The following is a 27,029-nucleotide window of genomic DNA, read 5'->3' on the forward strand; positions in this document are numbered from 1 at the left end:
CTACGGGCCAGCGAAGCCAGGGATTCGGCCATGGAGGCCTCCAGGGACAGACTTAAGGGGAGCAACATTTTGGGATCCTTCCTCTAGCCCCGAAAGAATATGTATTTCAGCTCCATCAGTCTTCCTCAGCTCTTATTACCACTGGCTGGGGAAGGTCACTGCAATGTTCAGAGGAAAACCTGGCCACTTTCTGTACTACCACGGCGGGCATTGCCCCAAGGAACAGAGAGCTCAGCCCAGCCGGCTGCGGGCCTGGAGCTGAGCTGGAGACGTGCGTGCGAGAGGGCAGCAGCGGACTCCTCAACACCCTGCACTCCCCACCCCTTTGTGGTCCTGGGACTCCTTGTCGCAGTGGGGTATTCGTAGGGTGGGAGAAGAAGGAAGGGCTGGGGAGCGAGTAAACAGACTTGGAGACAATTTTAGAGAACACACACCCCCAAATGCAGTAGTTCCCATAACTTCTTGGTTCTGGGTAGTTTCTTAGTTCCGGATAACAAAGCTGCTTTGGAATGGCTGGGAGGTGATCAGATCCCAGGTGAGTTTGGTCTGGACCTTTCTTACTGCCTTAGAGGTTTCTGGCCTGCAGGCTGCTTGCCGCTGACTGGGGCAGGGTGGCTGGGGACGGTGCAGATGGCATGGCGGACCTGGCTGATCTAAGGGCACCCGTTTTATCTGAAGTACGGCTGCAGGTTACAGACCTTTTCAGACCTCAGGGGACAAAGGAACTTGGGCACGAGTCACTGACAGCTCAGGAGTCTGGGGAAAGGGGGCAGTGGTCAAGACTTAAGGACAGACTAAAGGTGAGAAAAGGGGAACAATTTCTTGTTTAGGGAAAGAAAACACAGGCATTTTGTGCATGAGGGGAGAACAATTTAAAAAATGGAAAGATGATAGAACACCAGTGTGAACTAATAAAGACAAAAATCAATAAAGCTGAAGTTTAGGGCAAGTTTTTCCCCTGCCCAGGCATCCTTTCCTCTGCGGCTCCCTCCTCCCTGCTCTCCAACTCCACTGAGGGACCAGGAGCACTCCCATCTGCCAGCTACCCTTCTCAACCAGGGTGGAATCCCAGCCTGTTTCCCTCCTCCAAAATTTCAAGGGAAAAGCAAACGAAAATTCTCTAATCTTTGTTTTGGGCCCCTACCAAGGAGCCTGCTCCCACGTCACATAGTCACATAGCACAAACCAGCCAGGTCCCTTGAAGCCAGCCCTAGGAGCCCAGAGCAAAGTGTCCTGGGTCCCCAGGCCCCTCCCCAGTATCTCTGCCCAACTTTGCAGGCATCACAAAGTAGCACAAAGTTTACGCACTCACTCACCGGGGTCTCCATCTCCTCTGGAACGTTAATGAGGATTCCGAAGCAAAGCATTGTGAAATGGGGGTTAATAAGGAAGGGAGCAGAGCGCTCAGCTTTGGGATCCCCTTCCCGGATCCCCCAGCCGAATGAGAAGGGAACAAAGGTACCCCTGGGAGGCCCAATTAGACCTGGCTCAGCAACACAGGGATCCAAAGGAGGGGAAGAAAGGTCGCTAGGAAGGAAGAAGAAAAACCCACACTGTACTTTTCTCTGGCCCCGAGGAGTTTGGGGGCGCTGCCCCACTTTACCCCAGAGCCCAGAGCAAGTGAGCGAATGGGAGACAAGAAAAAAAAAGGGAGGCAGGAAAAAGGGGGGCAGGAAATAAGGGCCTATGAAGTCTCCTAGGTCCCTACAGAAGCCTCCCACCTTAGCAGGCCTGAAAGCGGAGCAAAGTCCGGAGCCAGGAACCGGGAGGTTCCCTGGCAGTGAAAAGTACTGACGGGAATCAGAGACTTGCTCTTTCAGAAGCTCCATAGCAGTCCGGCCAAGCCCAGCTCCAGGCAGACAAAGGTGGGCAGAGTGGAGAGTGCAGAGGGGGGCAGGCTAGCGGATCTTGGGCTGCAGAGTGCGAGGGAGGGAGGAGCAGGGGCCCAGCCTGCTGCGTGGGTTTCTCCTGGCCCAGTGACCTCTGTTTAGGAGACAATAACTCACTGGGTTAATGACCAATCAGCAGAAGGCCTCCCCCAAAGTGCCTCCCACCAAAGCTCCAAAGTCAGAATGGGACAAGACCAGAGTATGGGCCTGCTAGACCTTGTTGCCATTTTCTCTCTCAGAACAGGGTTGGGGTGAGAGTGGCTTAGCTGGCCAGGGACTCAGATCTGCAGAACTCCAGGAGTGATGTGGTTTCCCAAGTCTTCCCACTTTCTCCAGTAGAAATGCTATCTCCAACAGCACTTCCCAGTGCTGATCAGGACACCCACTTGCCCCACTCTTGGTTTCTTTCCATCCTGCAATCTTTCACAGTTAGGGGAAGAGCTGGAAAAACAGGACTGGCATCTTGCACCAGGTGGGCCTTCTGTCCTGGCACAGCGCTGTGGCAACTTCTGCATGCACCACCCCTCCCCAGAGATAGTCCCAACAGAGGAGGTTAAGAGTGCCGGAGCAGGGGGCACCTGCTGTCACAACCTAACTAAACCACAAATCAGCCGTTCCAGGGCTGCGGGAGAAGTGTTTGCTGTGTGCGGCTGAGCCCTTCTTTCTTAGCCAATCCCAAAACTCATTCCCAGCCCAAGCCCACTGGCTAGCTCCTCTCTCCTGCCATCTGTCTCCACTGCTCTCTGCCTGGCTTCCTGGGCGGAGAATCGGGACACTTTGGGGAGCAGGATTAATCCAGATTCCCACAGACTTCCTTGAGCTAGTCTCCATAACCATCCACTGTTCTGGGCACATCAGAACTTTCTGAACAGTGTGAAGAAGCATCTACCAACTTCTATCCCACACGCCTGCGGAACACACATGGGCACCTGCCTGCAGCCACTGACAAATAAGCGGAGAAGGCCACAGGAAGAAGGCCCTTGTGGCAGAAAGAGAAACTGACACCCAGGAAGGAATCTGTCTAAAGCCACACCTGGGGGGGGGGGGCGGGCAGCGCGGAGGACGCGTCAGCTTACGTGGCAGGTGACCTTCCAAGGCAGCACTGATCGCCTAACCCGGTCTGTAAAACTGGGGGGCAGAGGTATGGAGAGCAGAGCTTGGGCTAAATGATTTTTTTTTTAATTAAAAGTTAATGGCGGGCTTGGCAGCGTGGCCTAGTGGCTAAGGTCCTCGCCTTGATCCCATATGGCCGCTGGTTCTAATCCCGGCAGCTCCACTTCCTCTCTATCTCTCCTCCTCTCAGTATATCTGATTTTGTAATAAAAATAAAATAAATCTTTAAAAAGAAAGTGGCTGTGTGCTGATGTAAAAGGGAGTGATAATGAGCAGAAACAACTGAGTTCAGACAACACTATAACATCAAGAGCCAAGGCAGAGTACATCCTCTTGGGACTTGGATGCTTGCACCCCTATCACTAAGCACATCTCCTGCCCCGCAGCCCCCACCACACCATTCCCTCCCAGCCCAACTCCAGGCAGAGGTGCAGACACTGGGCCTTTCTCTAGGCTTGGGGATGGGTGAAGGTGGGGGGATCGTTTTTTCTCAACCCTCATTACCAAATCAAAAGTGCTATTTTTGGACACAGCAACCTGAGCAGTAAATAATTAATTTGTATCATTAGAAGAGGAAGCCTTCAACTAGGCAATTTTTAACCAGGCATCAATGCACCCATTGTAACAGCCTGGCCTTCTCACCCGACCCCCACCTCTGCCCACACACCTACCAGCCTCCCCAATGGCCCACCCCGCCGCCATGGAAGTCAGGCACTGGGAGAAGGATCAGCAGCTTCCACAGGGCCCTGCTTCCTCCCCAACGAAGTTCCATTCTCTGCCCAAACAGTGGGGCAGGCTGGCAGCTGCCCCTCACTGCCTGCTTCCCCTGCCCCCCACTTCCCCTACCCTCCAAAGCTGCTGGTGCAGGGGCTCCAGGTCCAAGCTCTCTGCTCTTGGGAAACCAGAAACCCACCTCGCCAGGTCCCGAGGCCCCAACAATGCAGCGAGTTCGCATTTCAAGAAACTCCCATTAATATCAATTTACTTCACTGAAACCTCGGGTTCTTCATCAAGTTGATGATTTATGATAAAATCAATTAAATTACGGCCACTTAGGGCCCAGCCGCTTCCTCTCAGATTTCATTGGTGCGGGGCCCAAGTGTCTGGTGGAAAAATGCAAGTTTAGCTCGAGGCGAGGAAAGATAATTCTGCGGCTGAGAAAATTTAATGCAAAACAATTTCCAGGCAAAGCCGGGCGTCTGGGCAGAAATGCAAGAGCCGCTAGTTGGCCTGCGGAAATAACGATCGGAGAGTCAAAATATTTGTCTCGACACCAACCCTCCCCATCTTTTCGCATGGCTCCCCCTCACTCTGTCCCCCCCTTTGTGCTAACTTGTCACCCTCCCAAGTAGAGACTTTGGGGAAAATTATAGCGGTGTTGGGGGGACCTGTGTCTGCCAATCTTCTGGTCCCCCCCCCACACCGCACCAGGCCCTTTTCTCCTCTCCTCCTCCTCATCCTACCCACTCACACTCTTTTCTCAGTCTGCCAAGTGACACATTCAAAGTGAAGATCAGGATGCGTGGGTGGGTGGATAGCCCAGAAGGAGGGAAGGTGGACGAGCAGCGGCCAGACCAAATGGACTGTGCTGCTTGAAGGAAAGACGCACCCCACCCTGGAAGATGTGGGAGCTCCTGGGCAGGGCCAGGGGCACAAGCCGTGTCCTGGGGCTCCTCCACCCCAGAGACACCCAGAGCCCCTCCAGCTCACCAAGAGCTAGCTCATAAGCCATTTTGCAAATTTGCCCCGCAAATCCCCATTCCCTGTGTGCGTGTACACACACACACACACACACACACACACGTGCAGAGGCCCTGGCACCAAACACAAACACACCTACACTGGTGCATGGCCGCATGTTCTTCTCACACCTCACCCAGGCCCAACGCACCCCCAGCCTGCAAAAGGTCAGTTGCCACCACCTCCTCACATCTGGCAAAATCCATCTCAACACCTTAAACCTGGCATCGCCTCCTGCTCCAGAGAGAGGGGCTTCTCTCGCTTTGCCTCTGTTTGGTTCTCAGTTTCCAGAGCAGGCAGGGAGTAAACACAGCCTCTCTGAAGCCATAAATCACTCCCTCTACTACCTCCCCAGCTTAACGCCCAGCGTCAGCGCAACCCCTTGTAGTTTGGGCTTCAAATAACACGCTAGGTGCTAAAGGGCTGAGCCACTGCAGCAGCTGGATGTGGGGTCCTCCCCCACCGCCCTTAGCAAATGCCCCCTACTTTATCCTCACCTCCTGCAGCTGGGAAAGCCCTCTCCCAGGGTCCTTAACTCCAAGCGGTGCAGAAGCGCTCCCAGTGTCCCCCCAACCCGATCCCATCCACCCATCCACACGTACAGCACCACATTCCTCCACGCTTGCCCCTTTTAGCCCACACTAAGCTTCTCTCCTCCTTCATCTTCGTCGGCCTTTCAGATCCCGGCCTGACCCAGGAGAAGGGCCTGGGACCCGCGGGGCTCAGCCCCGCTCTCTCCACCCTTAAGCAGGCCCCAAGCGCCCTGGCCCAGCGGCCCGCACTTACCTGTGCGGTCTCCCACTAGGGCTCGGGCAGTGGTGGACGGCCGGGCACGGAGCGCGCGCAGGAGCCGACAGCCAGGCCCCGGACCCTCGGCCCGGGCTGGGGCTGCGCCGCCGCCACCGCGGCCGGCCTCATCCCGGTCCTCGCGTCCCCGGGCAGCGAGGGAGCCGAGCGTCCCGCCGAGCTGGGGGAGAGGACCGGATGCGCTTGCCCCCCGCGCGCCCCGCCCCGCCCCCGCCCCTGGCTTTGTTCGGCCTCGGCGGACGCGGGGCCCTGGACGCGCGGATCCCGCGCTCCTGGCCGGCGTGGACGGACAGCCTGCGCCCCTTTCCTGTAGGAGCTCCCGCTCTCCGCCAGGGCCCGCGTGGTGCAGGGTGGGGCTGCGGGAAACCCGGAACGATGTGGCACCGAGCTGGGCTCGAGCTCGGAGAGTAGGCCAAATTGCCAGGCGAGAAGAGCGGCGAGTGACAGGGGGGCACGGCGAGGTGCGGGACGCGGGAGCGCCAGGGGCGCCATGGCGGAAGGCGGGCGCACCGGCGGCTCTTCAATGTCACCAGCGAAATGGGTTCCATATGTCTAGCCTGGCCGAGAAGGGAAGGGAAGGGAAGAAGTTCTGGGCAAGACGGGGCGGGGGATGGGGAATTTCGCAGAGCCAGGGCGAGGGGGTAAGGAAAAAGACGGGGAAGTGGGTTGGCCAGAAATGCTCGCCTTTTCCAATTCCCCGTAGTTTGCTAAAGCTCCTTGGGCTGGTAGCAACTTTCTTTGCCCTTTTCCTTTTCTTTCCTGAAAAGACGGGGGAGGGTGGAAGTCAGTAAGGGAAGCATCCGTTAGGCTCCGGGCTGGAGCGGAGGGCCCGGGTTGGACTGAAGGTGAAAGTTCTTAGCGCGGTAGCAGTGACTGAAAAATCTGTTCCATCTCCCAGGCCCTACAGGGGCAAAGAAGAGGGTAGAGCCACAAGAGGGAGGAGAAGCCAAGGGTTCCTAGAACGGTCCCACATTGAACAGGGCACTGGGGAGGGGAGGGAGACTGAGGTGTCCAAGGGGCATCACTTCCTGCACCCACCCACCCACGCACACACCTGATTGAGCACCCGTCTATGGCCCACTCCAAAGGGGCTTCTGAGATGGCCTCAGTTTGGGACAGCTCCCTGTAAAGCAAGTTGGAAGTGCCAGGAGGGCAGGGGTGGCAGTCTGAAGGGGGCCCCTCCAAGCCCGTTCTCCAGGAAGAAGTCTCTCTATCTTTTCCCGCCATCTCTGTCTCGATCCTTTCTCCCGACCCCTTTGTCTTTTCTCACCCTGCCCCTCTCTGCCTTTGGTGAATTGGCACGGAGCTTTGCCAAGGACTGGGCTTCAGAAGCACATCTGGCCTGGCATGTACGGCTGCCTGGGGTGGGGGTATCCTCCATCCTGGAGATGCTGCTCTGTTCCAAAGAGCAGAGGGCGAAGCCAGGGCTGGCCTCCCCATAGCCCTTAGCCTTACTTAGCGCTGGTGCTCCCCCACCCCACAGTCCCCTGTCCCACTGCCTGGCTTTGTCTTCACTCTCCCTTGCCACCCTCTGCTTGGGCTCAACCTTCCCTTCCCTCTCCCAGACAGAAGAGCCTACTGCTGGCTGCCTCCTAGGTCCCTCTCCTGTCCTTCCACTCTCTCCCATTTTCCCACCCAACTCTGCTGGTCATTAGGCAAAGGTACCATTACATTCATAGAGGACCTCAGTCCTGCTTGGGACAGCTTCCTCTGTGCCTGCCACAAAAATAGCAGAGCAGGGTGGGGGTGCTGCATGGCTAAGCAAGCCAAGTGCACAGGTAGGCAAGGACAACAAAGTGTGGTCAGATAGGCCTAGCTGCATGGCTGCAAGGGCCAGGATGACCGCTATTGGTGGCCAGGGATGGTGTCCCTGCTTTGTCTCCTGGGGAAGAGTCTGCGAGTTGGGGGAAGGGTAGGGGGAGGGAGGGGCGCATCGGTGCCATCTCCCCTCCCTGGGGCCAAAAGAGACAAAGACCTGAGGGGGGCTGGGAGAATGGAAAGGGAAAGCTGGGGGTGGGGGCATGCATGGGGAGTGGCTAGTGTCAGACTAGCTTGTCCTAGCCAAAGGTAGCAGGGGCAGGGGCTGGGGCCAGAGGCCTAAGCGACAGGCTTCCACCTCTCCCTGCCAGCACGACCTGGCCCAAGGAGTCTATTTGTTCCCAGCAAGCAGATTTCAGAAGCCAGTGAAATGTGGGATCCATTCCCTTCCCACTTCTCAGCCCCCACTCCTCTCCTAGGAAGAAGATGTCCCTTCCCACCTCTCTGTAAAACTTCAGCCTCAGTTCTGGAATTCAGCCCCACATGGAGATGAACTCTCCTCCAGCACACACACTCCCCAGGTGTAGATGTGCCTTGTCTCTGATCCCCAACCGTTCACCAAGTTGCAGAATGGGATAGGAAGCCCCATCCTTGCCCCCAGACCTTGTTACTGCCTCCTGCAGCCCCTCCCACTTCCCCTTCCAGCTCGATACAGACAGACACCCCAACTGTTTCAATCCATCCCAGCCTAATTTCTTGGGATCTTCTCCTTTTTCTCCCCAAACCCTTTTTCAAACCTGACTCCCAGATGGGGAGGTTTGCTTCCCTGGCACCCACAAACTGCCTGGGGGCAAGGATGGGGTTCGGTGGCACTGCCCAACCTGGAGTAGAGGCTGGAAGTGGGTCCCTGGACACTTCAAAGACCAAGGTCTAAGCTGCCACTCCCCACAGCTGATGCCATGAATAATTAACACCTGGATGCAGGCTCGCTCTAATTTTCTCTCAAAGGTTTACACTAGCAGACAGAGTTAAATAGCACAGATAATCGTGGCTATATAAAGTTAGTTGGCCTGGCTCCAGCCAGGGAAGACACAGCCAGCCACAGCAACCCAAAGGGGCCTTGGTGAAGGCTCCGGTCCACTGGCCTTTCTCCAGGACAACTTTGGGGTGCAGCTCAGGATGTCCTCAGAAGCCAGTCCTGCCTTTACTCCTGACCAACCAGACCTCCACAGGAAGGAAAGGCACTAGCTTCTTCCCCCACCCCACTGGCTCCTGTCTTGGACTGGGTTGCACAGAAAGGAACAGCAATACTCTCCAACTTTCCTTGGCCCTCTCCCGGGATTCCTAGAACATCTCTATTCTAGAAAAACTTCTACCCCCCCCCCCCCCCCCCCCCGCACACACAGGTCTCAGCGGCTAAGGAAACTTTCTTTGTTTCAGGAGCTTGGAGGAAGGCTCCTGGGGGTGTGAATTCATTTCCTTGTTTTGTTAGTCCAGAGGGTGGGGAGCCCCTTTCAGTCTGTCCTTCACCCTTGGCAGGGCTCCATTGTCTCCCCCAATTTGAGCAGCTCCTTCTTCAACCCTCCACACCTCTTCGGCCCATACACATCCACCCAATAAATTACGCTGGAATTCTATTGCGAAGACCCAGTCCACATCCCCGCCCCTCCGACCTCCCACTCTCTGCCCTCCACTCTAGTCATTCTTTCCTCCTCTGGTCACTCTTTCCCCCAGGCTCCTGCTGCCTAGTCAGATTTGTTCACCCAGGGCTGGAGTTGGAGACACCAAACTCCTGGAGGAGAACGGCTGAGGAAGGTGCTGGTGGCCGTTGTTGCTGGAAGGCTGGCTCCATCAGACCCACAAGTTACCGTTTTTATATCAGGTCATGGTTTCTGACTGGGCTATATGCCGGCAAGGCAATTTTGGTTTGCCAAATTCATACAAATCTTGCCTTAATTGATAATCACAGATGCTGCCATTGAAGACCTCCAGCAATAGAGCTTTCATATTAACGGCTGATAGATTACTGTAAATCGTCTGAAGGAAGCGACTCCTGGGAGGAAGTGCCTGTGAGCGGGACGCTGTCCCGGCTGCACCAACAACCCCGCTTCCACATCATTTTCCATGAGAAATGATTTATCGAAGACATGGCCATAAACAACACAACTCGCTCAAACACACGTAGACGCACACGCGCGCACGCACAAACACACACACAATAGCTGGCATGCCGGAGAAACTGACACCCATGTTGCTATAAATCAAAAGAAAAAAAAAAAGCAAGGTTGAAAGAGAGAGAGAGAAGGAAAGAGAGAGAGAGAAAGAAAGAAGAGGAATATGCCTAAAATTTCTATGCAATGCCTCAATGGGTAAAAACACAGAGCATCATGTGCAGAGAAATGGCAGGAAATGAAGATGGCTATTTGTCACATTTTACGACAATAACATTAATAACAAACAATAAATTTACATGGACATATAAGACGCGGTAGGTAGTGAGAAACCCCTTCTACTTACAATACCCCAGCCCGCGGTGTGGCTCCGGCTGTGGGGCTGTTTTATTGCTGTCTCCCTTTCTCTCTCTCTCTCTCTCTCTTTCTCTCTCTCTCTCCCTCAGTCTCTCCCTCTCTCTCTCTCTTTTTTCTCGGGATACAGGCTTGTTTTTCAAAGGACAGTTGAAATGCACGTCAGAAACAGGGAGACCAAGCCTGCGATTTTCCTGACGAATACATATCTATTCTGCAACCTCGGCATTAATTATTTAATGAATCACGTGACCGGGAGGGGGAAGGGGGTCTTTCGATTTCAGGCTCAAAGGACCACTATGACCTTCCCCTTCAGGAGGAGAAATTTTCTCTCAAAATAGGTTTTCCCCCTCCCCAGCCCACCAATGAACAGGAGCGAGGCCTCCTTCTCTCCCATCAACATCTCTGGGTCACCACAGCGCCCTGGCCAGCCCCCCACACACTTACCCACAGCCCACCTCTCCTCTCTCCCTTCTCCTCCTGCTTCTGCTTTTAGTTCTTCTAGGTGCAGGAAGAGTCTGCAGGGGCGCCTGGGGGTGGGGGCGGGGGGTGCGGTGGGCGCAGAGCCGGACTCTGAATCTCCAAGCCCCTGGCTTTCCATCTGCAACCCTACGGAGGAGGAACATGCCCTTCCACCCCCCCTCCCCACTCCCGGGGTATCTGTCTTCACTGTCCCTCTTCTTAAACAGCTAACAGAATTTCCGAAAGGACCCTCTTGAAAAGAAATGCTTGAGAAGTCCTTGTTAGGGATGCATAAAAAAGAACCGAGACTTCTGGCTTTAATTCTCTGCCTGCTCTTTCTCAGGCGCCTTCCGAGGGGCAGAACAGGGACAGGCCTGAGCCGGAGTTGAGAATAACCACAAGGGGGACTTTTTCTCCTGGCGATGCTGATAGCACCGCAGGGACCAAATTCTCCTGGCCCTTTGAAAACCAACTCCAGAGACAAAGACCACCCCACCGGGGCCTGAGGATCTGAACAAGCGGATCCCCCCCCACACACACACACACAACACACAACACACATTCTGCTAGGTCATAGCCTCTCCCAGCTCCCCCTACCCCCAACACACCACTGGCTGGGACAGCTTGGGAACAGGCCGGGAAAGCCTAGCAAGCTGGCCCACCACCGGGTCCCTAACTCCCAAGCTCCAATCCCCAGACAAAGGCAAGGGATAGCTGAGGGGAGATGGGAGTGCCAGGGAAGTGGTCAATGTCAGGGGAAGGGAGGAATCGGGCCCTCCAGGACACAAATGCGGTAGCGCACTCCCGTGTGTTCATGTGTACGCACACACACACACACACACACACACTTTCAACTCAAATATAAACGAAAGCAAACAAAACACCAAGTTCCCCCAGAACTTGACAGAGCCCGGGACAGGGCATGGGGTGGGGGTGGAGGCACAAAGCAAAGCAGCAGTCAGGTTCCTGGAAGACACATTCCAAAAGCAGCCCCTGGCTGCACGCTCCCAGTCTCATCTCAGCCCCGGGGCTGGTGGGATCCCAGCTGCTGCCAGGCAGGCGGGCAGTCCAAGAACAAACCTCTTCAGACTAGGGGAGGGCAGCGGTGGGGGTCCCTTCCCCTGGTTGGTTTGGAGGGGTCTCAACCAAAAGTCACTTACAGAGGGGAGAAGGCTGAGGACCTGGTGGCCTTGACAAATGCCAGAAAAACAACCACTTCTGCCTTGGTCAGCTTCAGAGGGGCAGCTAGAAGCCGCAGCGCTGGAGGCCCCCTGCCCAAGGCTCTGGACTCCTACCGCCTCCCCATGGGGTGGGGGCGCCGGCCGGCCCAGGCTCTGGGGGGGGCGGCGGCCAGCTTTGATTGTCCAGATACAAAACACAGACCGGTATTGAATTCAGCCTGTCCGGAGGTGGGCCCCGGCTCCCAGCTCCAGCAATGGCAGCTCCCTGCGACCGCGAGCCTGGCCACCAACCCATTAAAAGTGGTTCCCGTAAAGAAAAACACTCAAGTCTAAAAGAAAAATGACAAGAGAGAGAATGAAAGAAAATCCTTGCACATGGAAAGACAGCAAATAACATGAAACCAAGAAGTGATTTTCAAGGAGAAGAGCAAAACGACGTGTAACCACACCTCCGGCAGGCCCTGTTAAAATGCCCACACTCTTCTCAGATCCTGGGAATGTCCACATCCAAATAAACAAGCCCTAGAGTGCAAGCGGGGTGCTTTCTCGCCGCCGATAAAGCCAGCGTTTAGACTGTGAGAGAGGCGAGATTGATTTACGAATCTGAACACGCAGGTTTATGGCTGATCACAAATCCGTCAGCGCTCAACTCACGCTGGGAAACTTCCCAACTCCCATTTCCAACCAGACCCCCCCTCCCCAGCCACCACTTCCCAGGGAGACCCACCGCGCACGCAGACTTTGAGGGGCTCCTGGCTAGGCTCAGCAGGGCTCCCTCTGCCCCAGGTGGCTAGCAGAGGCAGGGGCAGTGGGGCTAAGAGCCCAGGCAGGTCCCAGGAGCCAAGCCTGAGGTCAGAGGAATGGGAGGCCTCCCTTGGAGTGGCCACTGGAGCCCTGCAAAGTGAGCAGTGTCCAGCTCTCTGGCCAGTGGGGTTCATGAACCCCAATCTCTCCCTCCCCTTCATTTCCCTCTGGTGGATCCTTGAGCCTCCCTTGGCAGGCAGCCATGGGCCCTGCCAGGTCCTGTGTGACTAGGTTTGGGTCTGCAAACCTAAACAGTTCACAATGGGCAATCTGCCCTCTCAAGTAATGCATAGGTCATCCAGAAACCCCAAATATTTTCACATCAGGAACAGTCCTGCTTGCCTCTCTTCTGACTTCCCACTCCCAGTCCCTCCTGAGGCCTCTAGGGGCCACTAGGAACAAAGGAGAAGACCCCAATCACTCCAGTTACTTCTTTCATGACATGCACTTCCCAAATGGCAGGAAACAACTGACAAAATGCAACACCTCACACACATCCCGGAGAGGCCTGTCTCCATTAGTCTCAACCTGAATGCGTTTTTCCTCTTCCCAGCTAGAGGGATTGTGTTGTGTGTATCCCTCTCACACACTCACACCTCTCTCTATCAGGACGCCTCCAGCATCCAGCATCCAGGACACAGATTTGGAAAGGCTCTACCTTTGGGGTTCACCTCAAAAAAATCTTTCATCTGTGTCTCCAAACAAAAAGTTTGAGAGAAAAGTTGAAAACTTTGGTGAACTCAGCAGAGCTAGCCCTGGCAAGCAACCACAGTAACCTGCCCTACTCCTCCACCATCTCTCTGCTTCTGGGAGTAGGGGGGGTGATACTCTGCAAGAACTCCACCGGCTAGCAGGGCAGGGGTGGGGACCAGGGTGGAAACAGCTTCCTACACAAAGGAGCTTCAGAAAATGGCTGGAGAAGCTGCAGATTTGGAGAGATGTGGGAGCCCCTGGAGTCCTGAGGCTCCAGCTTCTCCACTGTTCACATCCCTCCTATTGCTTTATCTGTCCTCAGCTCCTTGCCTGTAATGACGGTGTGATGAGTCGGACTTGGGGCAGGGGTAGGGGTGGGGTACGAGCTTGGCTTCAGGAAGGGGTTGTGCACACAGACAGTCCGGCACCCCACTTCTCTCCCCTTAAAGGACCCTCACACTGAAATGCACATTGCTTTTCTTCCCAGTGGACAGTCACACAAAAGTAACGCCCAAACCCAAAGACAGCAGAGAAGGGTTTAGGGACAAAAGGGTGAAGCAGGGATGGGAGGTAGGACAGCTCTAAGAGCCTACCCTGCGGAGGTGTGACTGTCCCTCCTGACCAGGAGGCAACAGTCAGCACAATGTCCAGTCTCAGAGAGGTCAAGGGGCTTCTGAGGTCATTTTGTGGTTCTAATACTGAGCTAATCGCCCAGAAAACGTGGCCTCTCCATGAACTCTCTCTTCTGCCAGCCTCCCACGTCCACACCCTAAGTGAGGCCTCAGGGAAAAAGACCCAGCACATTCTGGTTTCTTGTGGAGCCCCTGACTGCTCCCCAGCCTGAGAAGCAGGGCCCCAGAGGACAGCGAGAAACCCCCCAAAGGCAGAGAGCAAAACCAAACCCAGCACCTCCCGGAAGAGGAATTTGTATTTTTTGCACCAACGAGTCTAGCCTGTGAAGCGAGCAGCGTCCATCTCGCTCCCGACAGAAGCACATATTTGCCTAGGATCCCAAGTGGACAACAAAAGACATGAGAACTGTGTCTACTTATGCCCTCTCCAAAGCTGGGGCACTGCAACTGAGAATCAAATGCCACGTTTTCCAGAGAGTAGCAGTGACAACAACTTCTCACCAGTAAACAGACAGGGGGGACCCACACCCCTCAGTGCACACAGAGGTGCTGGAACACGCAGGCCACACTGGAGCCTTGCCAGACATGCACGCGTGCAAACACACACACATCCACGCGCGTGGGGTGGCTCCCCCAGCCAGCCAGCCAGCCTGCATCTTCCAGAGCCAGAAAAGGGCTTCTGAGTGGGCCACACAGATAACCTTTTCTGGGGGTCTCTCAGGAGCCCTGACGCCTCAACCCAGCCATAGTCAACACTCACTAGCCAGGTGTCCCCTTTTCCTTGGCCAAGTTCCCCCCCTCGGATCCAAGCAGTCATCATAAAGAGGCAGCCAACCTGCCCAAGGGGACACCATAAAATCCCCCCACATAGAAGACAGAAAGAAAAAGGGGGTGTCGAGAGAGGGTCTTCTTTGGCTTGTGAGAAGAGCTCCTAAAACGATCGGAACCCGCCAGGCGGCGGCTTTGTTACCTCCGCACCTCTCCGTGTCTGCTGTCGCTCCAGCTCCGCCGATCCCATTCATGGCGAGCGGCTTCTTCCAAACTGAGAGAAAAAAGTTTTCAACTTTATGGCTCCAAATTTTTTCCCCCTCGCAGATCCGGGAGAAGCGGCTAACACTTTTTTCCCCCAACAGCCGGTCTGCGGAGATTTGCTGTTGAATAATAACAAAGGAGAGAGGATACGTATTTAAAGAAAAGAAGTGATTAATGGTTTTCTGTATAATTCTCGCATTTTTCTTAGCTCTTGTCTTAAAGAGAATGACTGTGAACTTTAAGCTCCATAGAAATCTCTCTCTCTTTTTCTTATTCTATTCATACCTTTTAAGGAGCAGCTTTGATTTGGTTCTTTAGAAACATTGGGGGGAGGGCACCTGCTTTTTAAGAACTATTTTCCCCCTCCACTAAGGGCTGTCGCCGTATCCCCCGCCCTACAGCTGGAACATCACCCCCAAGACACCGACAGCGACAAAACTGGCCCCCTCAAACCCTGAAGGGCTGGGATGATTTTTTTTAAGTAGGTTTCCCAACCGAGCTACATTGATTTGGGCCCCTTCCCGCAGCCGGGAACTCCAGCATCCTCTATACCACGTCCCTAGCCAGCCTCCAGTTACTGCCATGCTGAGCAAAAGAGGAACACAATCCTAACTGGCAATAAAATTTGTGGGTGGGATTAGCTCTCTTTATTTTCGAAAAGAACATGGGAGCAGAAAAAACCAACGATTTGTAATCATAGACTATGTTTTGGAGGCAGGGGTGGCTGGCATGCTGGATCACCGCTGGACCAGACTCAACCCCAACCCCCACTCCATGCCAGGCTGGAGCTCGCTCCCAGACGCTAGAACTTCTCTGCAGAGCTGCACAGAAGTCTCCTGAGCCTGGCATGGCTTCTTAGGGTCACCCGTACCCCTTTTCAATCTAGGGGTGACTGGGACCTCAGAGACAAGAAAGCTATTTGCTCCCCAGTCCTACTTTCGATACTCGCTATGAGAAAGAAAATGAAAATTAATACAGGAGTAGGGCTTCACAAAAGAGGCCATTTGTCTTCTTGATTATCTATTTGCTTGTCAGAGTTTGAGCTATGGCACCGGCTCGCTCCTTTGTAATATAAAAATACTCTGAAAACCTGCAAACACCCAGAAACATCTGTGCAAAAAATTAGACTCATTAAAGCCTTAAACACCTCAGAGAAAAGCGATACCTTGTGTGCGGGGAGGAAAGAGGCCAGGCTCGTGGAATCCTCTCTCGGAACTTTAATAACCAAAGAGCCGTCTGTCTAGAAGGAGACAGCTTAACCGCATTTTATTTGCTTATGACAAATAAATCATGATATGAAAGGTTTTGCCGTACTTAAGCCTCTGGTGTCCTACAATGAAACATTCTCCCCTTGCCCCCCTCTCCCCATTAGGGACCAGAATCAGCCCTCCCAGTCCTTTCAATCCATTTTTGGACTGGAGGAGGGGTGGGGGAAATGAAAAGCCCCAAACAAAACACACCCACCCCAAAACGGAAACAAAACCAGCGCCCACAAATTTGGAATCCTCTGAGAGAAATTCCCAGCAGACACTTGGGGGAAGAGAGAGAGAAAAAGAAAGTTTCCACCGTACAACGTGGGGCTGCCAAACCCACTAGGCTGCGTAAGAGGTCTGAGCCAGGGTGGCATTTGTCCATAGCATGACATCAAAGGTTTCAACAAAAACACGCCGTGCTGCTCACAAGAGACCAAACATTTATTTCTATTGTCACTCTGTACACGACACACATTTTCACACCCACGAGAGGTTCTAGACTTGGGCAGCCTGGGAGGTGGGAGGAGGCCCACTCCGGGGCTTGGAATGTCAGAAAGACAATGGAAGTAGAGGACACAAAATCATAGGAATAATAATATTAATAATAATAATAATTAACAATAAACAATGCAACAAAGATAGACTCTGAGGACTCTGCCACATGGTCCCCTCCGCCTAGGGGGAGCGGGGACATTCACTTCACATTCTGTCTAGGAAACAAGGGCTGCCCCAGCTCCCAGGGCCTAGACGGGTCTCTCCCTAGCTCCCTGCCCCCAAGGCAATCTCGCTGCCCCTGGCTAAGACCCGGCACCCCAGCCCACCCCGGTCCCCTTCCTGTCCGACTCGTGCTCCAGCCCAGCCCGGGTGGCGGTGGTGAATGGTCTTGCCAGCTCCAAAGACCCACCCCACCCCACCCCCGTGCACGGAGCGGGTGGGAAGCTGTGTGTGTTTGTTACCGTGGCCAAAAACACGGCGCTATCTGGCAGGCAGAGGGTGCTGGCGCTGGGTGTCGGGACTAGGGGACAAAGAAGGGAAATCCAGGCAGTCTTGGAGGAGCGGCAGCAGCAGAGGCGGCGGCAGGCCTGGCCTCATTTGTTAGCGGGTGTCGAGGTAATGGTGGCCGCCGAGGCCGGTCCTCTCCTCGGCAGAGTAAACAAGACAGATGGGCCGGGGCCTGGCGTGATTAAGGATGAAACGTGGATCCATCTTCGCCAAAGCCGGAAACAGAAGCTGGAGCCTCCTCCTATTTCTCTTTCTGTCTCTCTCTGTCTTCCTTCTTCCCTTCTTCTTGCATTTTTTTTTTAAAGGAAGAAAGCAAGAGACTTGAACCTTGTCTCTGGTGGGGGATGGGGTGGGAGGGGGCTCGCCCGGCTCCCTATTGTCATTTCTATAAATAAAGCTTTCTCTGCGCTCATTCCTACTCGGATAAAGTGGGGGTGGGGGCAGGGGAGAAGGGCAAAGGGAGGCTTCTCGGGGCCCAGGCCCCCCATCCCCTCCCCCTGCGCTCGCTGCCCACCCCTGCCCCGAGGTCCACGGCTCCCGCCTGGCGATGGTGGTGGCAGCCGGGGGAGGTGGGGAGTGGCCCTAGAGCGCCGGCGGGCCGCCGTTGGGTCGGCCTGGGGGTCCTCCAGCGGCACCCGCGGTGGCACCCGAGCGGATCTTGGTGTTGGGCAACTTGTGGTCTTTTTTCCACTTCATGCGCCGGTTCTGGAACCAGATCTTGATCTGGCGCTCGGACAGGCAGAGCGCGTGGGCGATCTCCACCCTCCGGCGCCGTGTCAGATAGCGGTTGTAGTGGAACTCCTTCTCCAGCTCCAAGACCTGCTGGCGAGTGTAGGCGGTCCGAGAGCGCTTGGGCTCCCCGCCGGCGTAATTGGGGTTTACTGGACACACACAGAGAGAGGGAGAGAGAGAAAGTTTTATTGCCCCCGAAAGGGAGGAGGGAGTAGCCATTGCTTCCAGCAGTCGGGGTCTCCCTCCCTCCCCCACCACCACTTCTCCCTGCAAATGGGGGCGGGGGCGAGGAGCGGGTGGTGGGGCTGCAGAGGTGTGAGGACCGTTTCAGGAGGACGGTGGGGGCCAAGTGAGAGAGCTGTAGACCTCAAAGTTGTGGTGTCGTGGTCCCGGCGGGGTGTGGGGAGGGGGCAAGAGATCTGGCCCCAGGTTTGTACCGGCCCTATCTCCTGTCTAGTCCCCACGCTCCCTTGCCGCCGCCCAGATTCCAAGCAGCGCTTGCACCCGGTTGAAAAACAAAACAAAAACTTTTGCGCACTTGTCCAACCAAGGAGGCAGACTGGATGCAAGGAAAAACACAAATATCAGAGGTTGACTCAACTCTGCTTAAGTTCGGATTTCATCCTCCTCCTCCTCTCACCTCCTCCAGCTCCCTCAACTCCCAACTTCACTGCAACTGCCTCTCCCTGGTGGGGGAAAAAAAAAGTCTCTGCTAAGAATGGCCAAGAGGATGGGGAACGGACTTCAAAGGCGCGGGGCCCACCAGGCCATAAAAATTTATGGGGGATGTAATGATGTGACTCTGAAAGCAGGCGACCGTAAATCTCCAGCAATGGCGAGTTTATAGCGGGGACAACTGGCTTCCCCCAGCACCCGCGGTACCCGCCCCCCTCCCAAACCAGCCTCGGAGGTCCCCTTCGGTGTAAAGCGCCAGGGATGGGAGGGGGAAGGAGAGCCCACGCACTCACCCGTGCTCACGTGAACTTTGCGCATCCAGGGGTAGACGACGGGCTCTTTGCACGCGGAGTGGGACGGGCTGGGGTGCAGGGGGTTCTGGGCGCACGGAGGCGGCGGGGGGCTGCTGCTGACCGCCTCGCAGCGCTGGCCGGGCTCCGGGAGGAGGGCCCCGGCGGGTGGCGGCGCGGGAGCCCGAGGGGACAGCCCGGGTGGGGGCGGCGGCGGAGGCGGCGGCGGCAGGGGCCCTGGGTCCCGACAGGCCGCGTAGCGCTGCACGGTGCAAGCCGCGCGCCGCCCGAAGCCCGCCTCTGGCTGGAAGCTGCTCTCTCGCCTCTGGCCGCCGGCGTAGTACCCGGGCGAGTGGTCGCTGGGTAGGTAATCGCTCTGTGAATATTCCTCGCAGGGAGGGAACTTGGGGTCGACATAGTTGGAGTTGATCAAAAAAGAACTCATAGCCATTAATTTCTGGGAATTGCCCACAAAATATACTAAAATTTATTCCGACCCCTGACTCGTTTTCCTGTTTCCGAAAGCCCTCCTACTTTACTGTCAAGTGAACAAAGTTAGGGCCCCACGTGATCCTCCGAGCCAATGGCCGCCCCGCCTGCGATTCCCGGATAAGGAAATCTGCTCACCCGGACCCCACTCCAGCCAAAGAGGTTTACTTCCCCTTCTTCGCTTCCCCCTCCCCACCCACCCACCCAGCACCGGGATTTACATAGGGCTGTCCTGTGGGGCGACCCCCTTCCTCGCCCGCCCGGATCCAAGGGAGCGCACCAGAACCAGCAGGTTGCGACCCGAAGGCCTTCTGGGGCGCTGGACAGGGCGCGACGCCCGGAGTCCCTCGGAAGTCGGGGATCCCGGCGTAGCCCCTCCAGCCCGGCCTCCTGACTGCCAACATCCTCTGCTTTCCGTAGGCTCCTCTCTCCGTTCCGCCCGGCGGCGAGGGAGGCAGCTCAGGCCGCCTGCCTTTGCCTGCTGGGGATGGAGGAGCAGTGCAGGGTCGGGCGGGCAGGGTGCTCCGCCTTGAAAGGGGGACCCGTTGGGGGAGAGGGGCGCGGAGCTTGGGGCGTTTCTGTGCAGCTGGATGGGGAGGGGTGGGGGTGAGAGAGGAGGCGTGGGGAGCTGGAGGGCGGGTGCGCGAGGGACTTGTCAGAGATGAATGGAACCGCCAGCGGATCGATAGGAAATTCAGGCACTAATTCGGGGAGACCTCGCCTTGCAAATCGCGTGTAGCTGCGCTATTAGCGAGGCTGTATCGGTCAGTCTGTCCATCCGCCTACTGCTATCTACTCCTCCCTTTATTAGCCCTACTCGACCCAGACCCAGTATGGTTTCCATACTGAAGGTGGAATTTTAAAAAAGAAAAAGAAAGAAACAATTGCAACTTTGGAGAGCAAACTGAATAGCAATTTGCTAATTCCAGAACTAACGGAGCAATACTAACCGTGGCGCCCAGACGTTGTAATTGCCGCTAATGCTGTCGCCGCCTCCGCGGCGAATATTAGTCTCACAACCATGCAGACCTGGCGGTAGGCGCCCTAGAAGTGACCCGCACACACAATAACGCTCCCTGGGAACCGCGTCTTGCCGGCGCATTTTGTTCCGAAACCAAACGAAACCGAAAGGCGGCCCTGCCATCCGCTTGAAAAGCGAAAGGTGCTTTTGACTTCCCACTCTGGAAACAACAGTCATTTCTTTTTAAAAAAACTCTTCAGTAAAGCCTGGCTGAGTCCAGAAGAGAAGATAGGTAGATGTGGTGCACACAAACAGCAGCAGCACCAACCTGAACCTCGGGGAAGGAGAGGAAAGGCGGGCGTGGGAGATCTCAGGTGCATGACTGTTGCGAGAGGAAGTGAGAAAAGAAAGGCAAAAAGGCCAAAGACAAGGAAGGTATCTTCTCGTGTCAGCCTCTGGCTTGTCCTCACTTAGACAGCATGGTTTTTTATCTTCTGGAGGGGGGGAAAAACCGAGCGGAGTGTTTATGTCAACTACATATTCCCCTAGATACGAATTTGTGACCACAAAATTCCTTACACAAATTCGGATCTACAGGGTATATACAGAAGACAGACAGATCTTCTTGGCCCAGACATGTTCCAGTTCTACTTTCCATGCGTTCTTCCTTTGGGGTGTGGTTTGAGCGCTTTGGTTTTATTTCGATTTGTTCTAGTTTTGAGCCCTGGCAGTAGGAGGGGGGTGGAAAAAAAAAAGGCACTGCAGGTCCATTCTGGGGATTGGAAGGTTTTTCAAGTCCCCCCGTAGAAATAGAAGCAGTCGGTCCGCAAAGGGACGGGCGCCTTGCCCTACTGCGCAACTCTCGGGGGCGCATGAATTATGAGATGTAAACATTAGCTAAGCACAAAAGGAGGAAGGGTCATCCTGAGGCTGCTCCAGTCAAAACTAGGCCCTTCTGGGTGCCCTCCAGTCCTTCCCCTCCCCCAGGACTGTCAGGGTTTTTTTTTTTTTTCCTTCTTAAAGAAAAAAACAAAACCCCCAATCAGTTTCTCTGTGCCCCTTGCAGTCTTTAGTTTGTGATCAAACGAATATCTCGATATTTTTCAAAGCGCCTCTCAGCTAAGGGAGGAGGGAGACAGCTGGGTGTGAAGGGGGTGTAATAAAAGTCCTTTCGGAAAAATTCAATGGTAAAAAGAAAGAGAAACAGCTGTAAACAAAAATGCTGGGAGACCAAGCAGATGGGGGGGCCCTCGGATATTTAATGGCAGGCAATTCTGTTTACAACCTGAGAAAAAGATCAAAAGCATCTCATTTCCGAATGAAGGGCAATGAGGAACCACAAAAGATGCGACCAGATGATGGGTCAGCCCCTCCCATCCTCCCACACCTCCTGGGGACCACAGGAAGGGCACAGTCCCCAGGTGGTACAGGGAGGGACCCCATTCCTCCTACCTCCCTAGTGTGCATGCAGTCTAAACTCACTAACTGGGCCCAGCCACCTGCTCTGGTGCCTGGAGGTGGTGGGGTCAGAATGGGGAAGGCTCCTGGTAACTGCTGGATTGACTAACCTGGGCGGCCAGGACTGGGCTGGAGGGACCACTCTAAGACTGGGAAAGCTGTAACAGGCTGAAGGAAAGTGCACCCTGAAACCTCCTCCCCACACAGCCTCCCACTTCCCCCCAAAGCAGGTCTGAACCGGAGCAATGGCATTAACACCTACAGCAGCTCCATGGAGACCATCCTCTAACCACCAGGCTACAGAAGTCTCTGCCCATCTCCAGGTGAGCAACAGCCCTACCACCTGCCTGCAGCTCCATCCAGAAACCCTGCAAATTTTCACCCTAGATCGTGGCATTGTTAACACTGGTCTCTGCCCCTGACTTCTAACATCAACAGCCTCCCACCCCGCCGCAGTATGTAATGGGAGGAGAGTGATTACACTGCAGGTATCCTCAAGAAACGAGACGGTTCAACACTGGGTAACCTCAGAATCCCCCAGGTAGACTGGAGCCTGCCTCTCTGTCACCAGCTCCTAGCATCAAGCAAGGACCTTCCCAAGACTGCTCAAAGACCACCCAGGGGCTCCAGGACCCACTCCAACCGGCCAGGCCCCTCCCCCATTCTATATCGTCTCCTTCCTCCCGACAACAGCAAATCGGTCCAGCCCACCGGTTCAGGAGGCCGTTGGCTGCTGCTCCCTGTGCCTCTCTGCCCATGTACACCTCACCAGGGATGCGGCCCGGGTGCCTGGCACACCTCAACAGAAATGCAGAGCAGAGCCCCTGCGGGGTTGGTATGCTTGGTCCAGAGGCAAAGTGCCACAGATTGTCTCCTGCAAGTCTGCTGACAGCCGACACCTGCCAGTCCCACCGAGGCCGGGCACACCACTTCCCGTGTCCCAGTCGCAACTCCCTGGCCAGATCTCAGCGGAGCTGCTGGCTCCCTCTCCCCTCCACCACAGAAGGACCCTAACTGCAACAAGCGTGGTTAAAAGAAAGAGAGAGAGAGAAGAAAGAAAGAAAGAAAGAAAGAAAGAAAGAAAGAAAGGAAGGAAGGAAGGAAGGAAGGAAGGAAGGAAGGAAGGAAGGAAGGAAGGAAGGAAGGAAGGAAGGAAGAAAGAAAGAAAGAAAGAAAGAAAGAAAGAAAGAAAGAGGAGCTGACACTTGTGTGCGTCCCCAGTCACCTCCCCTGCGCCCTCGAGGTCGCTCCTGGGCTTCCAGGCCGCCTTTTCCCCGCAGCCACAGGTTGCGGGCGTGACCCCTCGCTGCCTAGCCCCGCTCCGGGTGTGCTCCGCCCGGGGGCAGTTATCCACCCTGTATAGGCCAGGAGGAAGCGAACGCAGAGAAAAAGGGAAGCAAACCTAACGGCCTGGCGGCGGCGAGTCGCAGCGATCCCGCACGCCGCCAGCCGCGCGGAGGAGTGGAAGGGCCCGGAGCCGAGCGGGCCAGACCGTACTCACCCTGCCGCTACCCGCGCCCTGCCGGCCTGCGGACCCGCTGGCCACAGCTGAGCTCGCTCTAGTCCGCTGTCATGTGTCCGGAATACCGGACCGCAGAGGAGCCAAGGACCCCCTCAGAGGAGACCGGAATGAGCCCTTTTTTTTTTTTTTTTTTTTTGGCGGTGGTGTTTTTGTTTTTGAAACACAAGTTTTCGTATTAATCTCATACTTTGGCAGTCTTTGTCAAACAGCTAGGCGCGTCCCGAGGCTCTCGAACATTTTAATATTTCTTAGACGCCATGACCTGCAGTTCACCCCTCTCCAGGCCTCCCCCACTAGCAGGCAGTGGTAGTTAGGTCATATTGAATTTTGTGCAGGTCATTACTTGGGGGAAAATAATGGCAGGGTAAAAATTTGATTCAGCTCTGCCTATGCAGCTCCACTTGCCCCAGAATTTTCTCTTCCTCTTCACCCAACTCCCTAAAAACTGTCCCATGCTGGTAGAATTTGGCCCATGCCGGTAGAATTTTGACTGCTTTCATCTGCTGCCATTCCTATATTTTTGCTAGCTCTTATTCCTGGGACAAAGAGAGAAAAAGCAGGATTCCATGTGGGGTTCTTCTGGAGGCTGAAGGAAGGGGCTGGTATCAGAACTAAAAGCTCAACAGTCCAGGGCCCTGGGCCACCAGCAGCAGGCCCCTTCCTGGAGTGCTCCCCAAACGCCTGTACCCTCACCCCAGCTGCCTGCACCACTGCTGTGTTAGGAATGACCCCTCCAACCTCTTGGGGCCTGGGAGTTTTGACCCATAGCCCCCAGCACAGTCTCAGAAGACACACAGAAGCCTCAGACAGGACCCAGACGGTGCTGGGTAAAGCTGGGGACTTGATTTTCAGAAGCTTCCATTGTCCTGTATAAACACACAGCCGTATTCTGTGCTCCCCAATGTTTTTGAAAAGACAGTTCGCAAGGATACAACAGCTTTTCATTGCCTACTGCCAACACTGCCAGGAGCAGTCCACCAGGGAAACAAAAAACACCCTGATTTTTGTGGGCTAATCTCTCCAGAACAAGACTAGGTGAAGTGCCTACAGCACATTCACCCCTTTGTCAAGACTCCAAGGGACAGGCCAGGGTGAGTCAAGTGATCCCCCTTGCGCCAAGTTCAAGACTTAGGCCTGGAAGGGGGCACTGGCAGGGTGGCATCAGGATAAGGCAGCATCCTGGCCTGGCCCTATCCCAAGCAAGGCTCTCCTGTCCCAGGACCTAGGACTGCTCCAGACACCCCATCCCACAGCCCATTACATCCACTAGAATTCTGTCCTAGCATGGACAAAAAGGAGACCAGGGCAGTGAACAGAGGCAGAGAGATATTGAGGCTAGGCTTTGCTCCCTAAGACTCCAGGAATTCCTCTGTGGCTTGACACCCCAGAGTTACTCCCCCTCCCCAGGGCTAAGTAGGAATAAGGATAAGCCCCCACCCCAGTTAGCTGAGTTAAAACAAACAAATGGGGGTCAAAGAGATTCAGAATGTGACATTACATTTTTGTCTCTTTTTGCCATATTCCAAAATCCATATTTGGCCATATTCCAAAAGGTATCTTTACAGGAACTCTTGGGTCATCTCAGTTCTGGCAGGACAAACAACTACAGAGCACCTCCTACACTCAATGTTTGGAAGAGAATATGATGACATTTCTTCATGAAGCCAACAGCCGTTTAAAGGCCCAAAAATAGGCACGGGCCCTGGTGTTATAATTACAGGTTCTTTAAGCATTGTAGCTCTGAGCTAAGCTGAACGCATGGATTCAAAGTTCATTTCAGGTCGCCCGTTTCAACTCTACTTATAGAAATCTCCGTGAGGCCATTGGGTATTTTTCCTCCCCATTCTCTCCCCGCCCTCCTGCAAACAGGAAGAGTGGGAGTCAGGATGAACAGACACATAAATGGAGGTTAGGGAGAGAGTTAAGAGAAGCAACACACTAACCACTTTTCAATAGGCAGGCTGACAAAGCTGAGCTCCTGGGGCTTGAGGAAGTCCGTGGCCGTGGCCTCCAGCTGCCTGGGACCCAGCCAGGGCCCTCCAGGGCTTCTGGAGACAGACCTGCTTCCCCTGGGAGGCAGGGATGGAAGCGCCAGCAGGGTGGGACTGGCGCTGGTGAGACTTCAGTTTTCACCTGGGAAGCCTACTTCGGCCCCTCGAAGCGTCCTCCTGCAAGGACGCAAGGCTAATTGGATTTTTTTTTTAATGTGTGCGGCTGGGTAAATTTTAATTAAATTTTATATGGTGACTCAAAGGTTATCTTTGGGAAAGAACATTGCGCGGAGGATCGGCCACGCAGGGAGCAGTATCTTTTGTGCAGCTTGCGGTGGCGGCTGCAGCAGCAGCAGCGCGGGGTTTCTGGAGAAGGATCTGTTTGTTTTCCTCCTTCCTCAGTTTCTCCTCCTCCCTCCACACCCCCCCACCCCGTTTCCCCCAGCCCACACGTCTTCCTTACCTCACTTTATCCCTGGCTTTCTCTTCTCTCTTCACACACACACACCACACACACACACACACCACCCTCCCCCACTCCCACCCCGCCCCGCCGCTAGACGCCTCCGCGAGCCGCTCACGCACGCACGCCGTAAACTTTTGACCCTCCAACTTTGCGACCCCCTCCGGCAATAACACTGGCCTCACCGCCCAGGGTCTGGAGCTGCTGCTTCGACTGAAGAAACCCAAGAAAGAGCAAAACGCCCTCCCTGTCCCTCCCCTACGCCCACCGCCATCGTGCCCCCCTCCGACCTCCGCCTCCACCCTTCCCAGGGCCTTAGTCCTGGGGAGTGTGATTATTAAGAAACTTGTCTGGAATAGGGACAAAGCACACACACCCCCGCTGCATTTTCACCGGTTTCTTCCGTGGGGACGCCTCGAAGGGCCTCTGGCCACCCGCCCTTCTTGGCTGTAGTCCCCCTGCGTTGGGGCCGCGATGGTCGCGCGAGGGGACCTGTTGGGGAGGGAAAGTCGCACGGGCTGACCTGGAGAAGGGTTTCTGTGGGGTGATGTGTGGGGAGCGCTCGGAGCAGGGGTTCCTTGGGAGCGGAGTGGGCGCCCCCGCACCCGCACGGCGGGAGGGAGAGCGCGGGGTCCCAGCCACGCGAGGCCCAGCGGGGCCCAGGGCCACCTTGCGCGGCCGCTCGCTGGCGCCTCAGAGCGCCCAGCCTGGCTGTGAACTTGGTCTAAGGCGGACTCTACTGGCAGCTCCGGGATGTTACAGCCTCTGCCTCGGCCGGCGCAGCGGCCCACTGGGCGATCCGCGCGCTTTCGGTTTCCCTTCCGCCCAGATGTCCGCCTCCCAGGTCCCCACCTCTGTTAGGGAAGCCTTCGGTCCTCCTTCCTGGGGGCCCTCCAGAGTCGGAAAACAGAAGAGGGAGAATTAACAGGTGTAGAAAGAGAACGAGAGCCTAGAACAAGCAGAATCCCCGAGGCACGCATTCCCCTTCCCGCTGCGTCCAAATACCCCCGAAAGAGGAGACCGCGACCACGCTGGCCTTTCCCCTCCACATCCCGTCCCCCGACCCCAAGCCGCTGCTGTCCGCGGTGTCTCCCACCTCTGCACCTGACCGGGTTCATCCCGTGCGTGGCGAGACCTACCGGCCAGGGGCCTCCGAGGTGACCTCTCCTGGCTGGCTGCAGGCGTCCCCATACCACGGGCTCCGAGGACAGGGCGAGTTGCCCCCGTCGCCAGCTGCCGCTCGGAGGCCACAGCCCCGGAGACAGCAGCAAGGGTTCCTAGTCCTCTCAGGCAACAAGGCCAGAGAGCCTAGGAGCCGTTTCCAGGGAGAAGGAGAAAAGGCTGCGGAGAGCGCGTGTCCAGTCTCCCAGAGGACATTTTAGGGGGAGAGGAGGAGATGGGACAGGAGACGCCTAAACCATAGAGAAAGGAGGGAAGAAGAGTAGAACTTGGGCAAGAGGTGCCCTGGGGGGAAAATCATGTTCGCGCTAAGTCCAGTCCTCTGCGATCCCCGAAATCTGAGTCTTCCTGAATTCGTCCAAAAGAAAAGAGGACAAA

General features: G+C 55.4%; 1 protein-coding gene across 2 annotated transcripts; it reads right to left on the reverse strand.

Annotated features, from left to right (window-relative positions):
• Positions 1–14,622: 14,622 nt before the first annotated feature.
• On the reverse strand, positions 14,623–19,934 carry HOXB4 (homeobox B4). 2 transcript variants are annotated; one of them, XR_009246918.1, is made up of 3 exons: positions 18,592–19,934; positions 16,846–17,772; positions 14,623–14,755 (listed from the first exon to the last, which is right to left on the reverse strand). XR_009246918.1 is itself a non-coding variant. In XM_004591096.2 (2 exons), the coding sequence occupies exons 1-2, from the start codon at positions 19,037–19,039 to the stop codon at positions 17,474–17,476; spliced, it is 747 nt and encodes a 248-aa protein (XP_004591153.1). In that variant the 5' UTR covers positions 19,040–19,934; the 3' UTR covers positions 16,795–17,473. The 2 variants fall into 2 exon arrangements, 1 of the variants encoding a protein (XP_004591153.1); XM_004591096.2 differs by lacking the exon at positions 14,623–14,755 and having other exon boundaries at positions 16,795–17,772.
• Positions 19,935–27,029: the final 7,095 nt, after the last annotated feature.

This window comes from Ochotona princeps, chromosome 17 (genome assembly GCF_030435755.1).
Source record: "Ochotona princeps isolate mOchPri1 chromosome 17, mOchPri1.hap1, whole genome shotgun sequence".
Classification (NCBI taxonomy): domain Eukaryota; kingdom Metazoa; phylum Chordata; class Mammalia; order Lagomorpha; family Ochotonidae; genus Ochotona; species Ochotona princeps.

What these genes read in the sequence shown, in the direction of transcription:
- HOXB4 (XM_004591096.2), bottom strand. Translation starts at nt 19,039, where the DNA reads ATGGCTATGAGTTCTTTTTTGATCAACTCCAACTATGTCGACCCCAAG. An exon ending in CAAAGTTCACGTGAGCACGG is followed by an intron (nt 17,773 to 18,591) that starts GTGAGTGCGTGG and finishes GTGTGTGTCCAG; the next exon opens with TAAACCCCAATTACGCCGGC.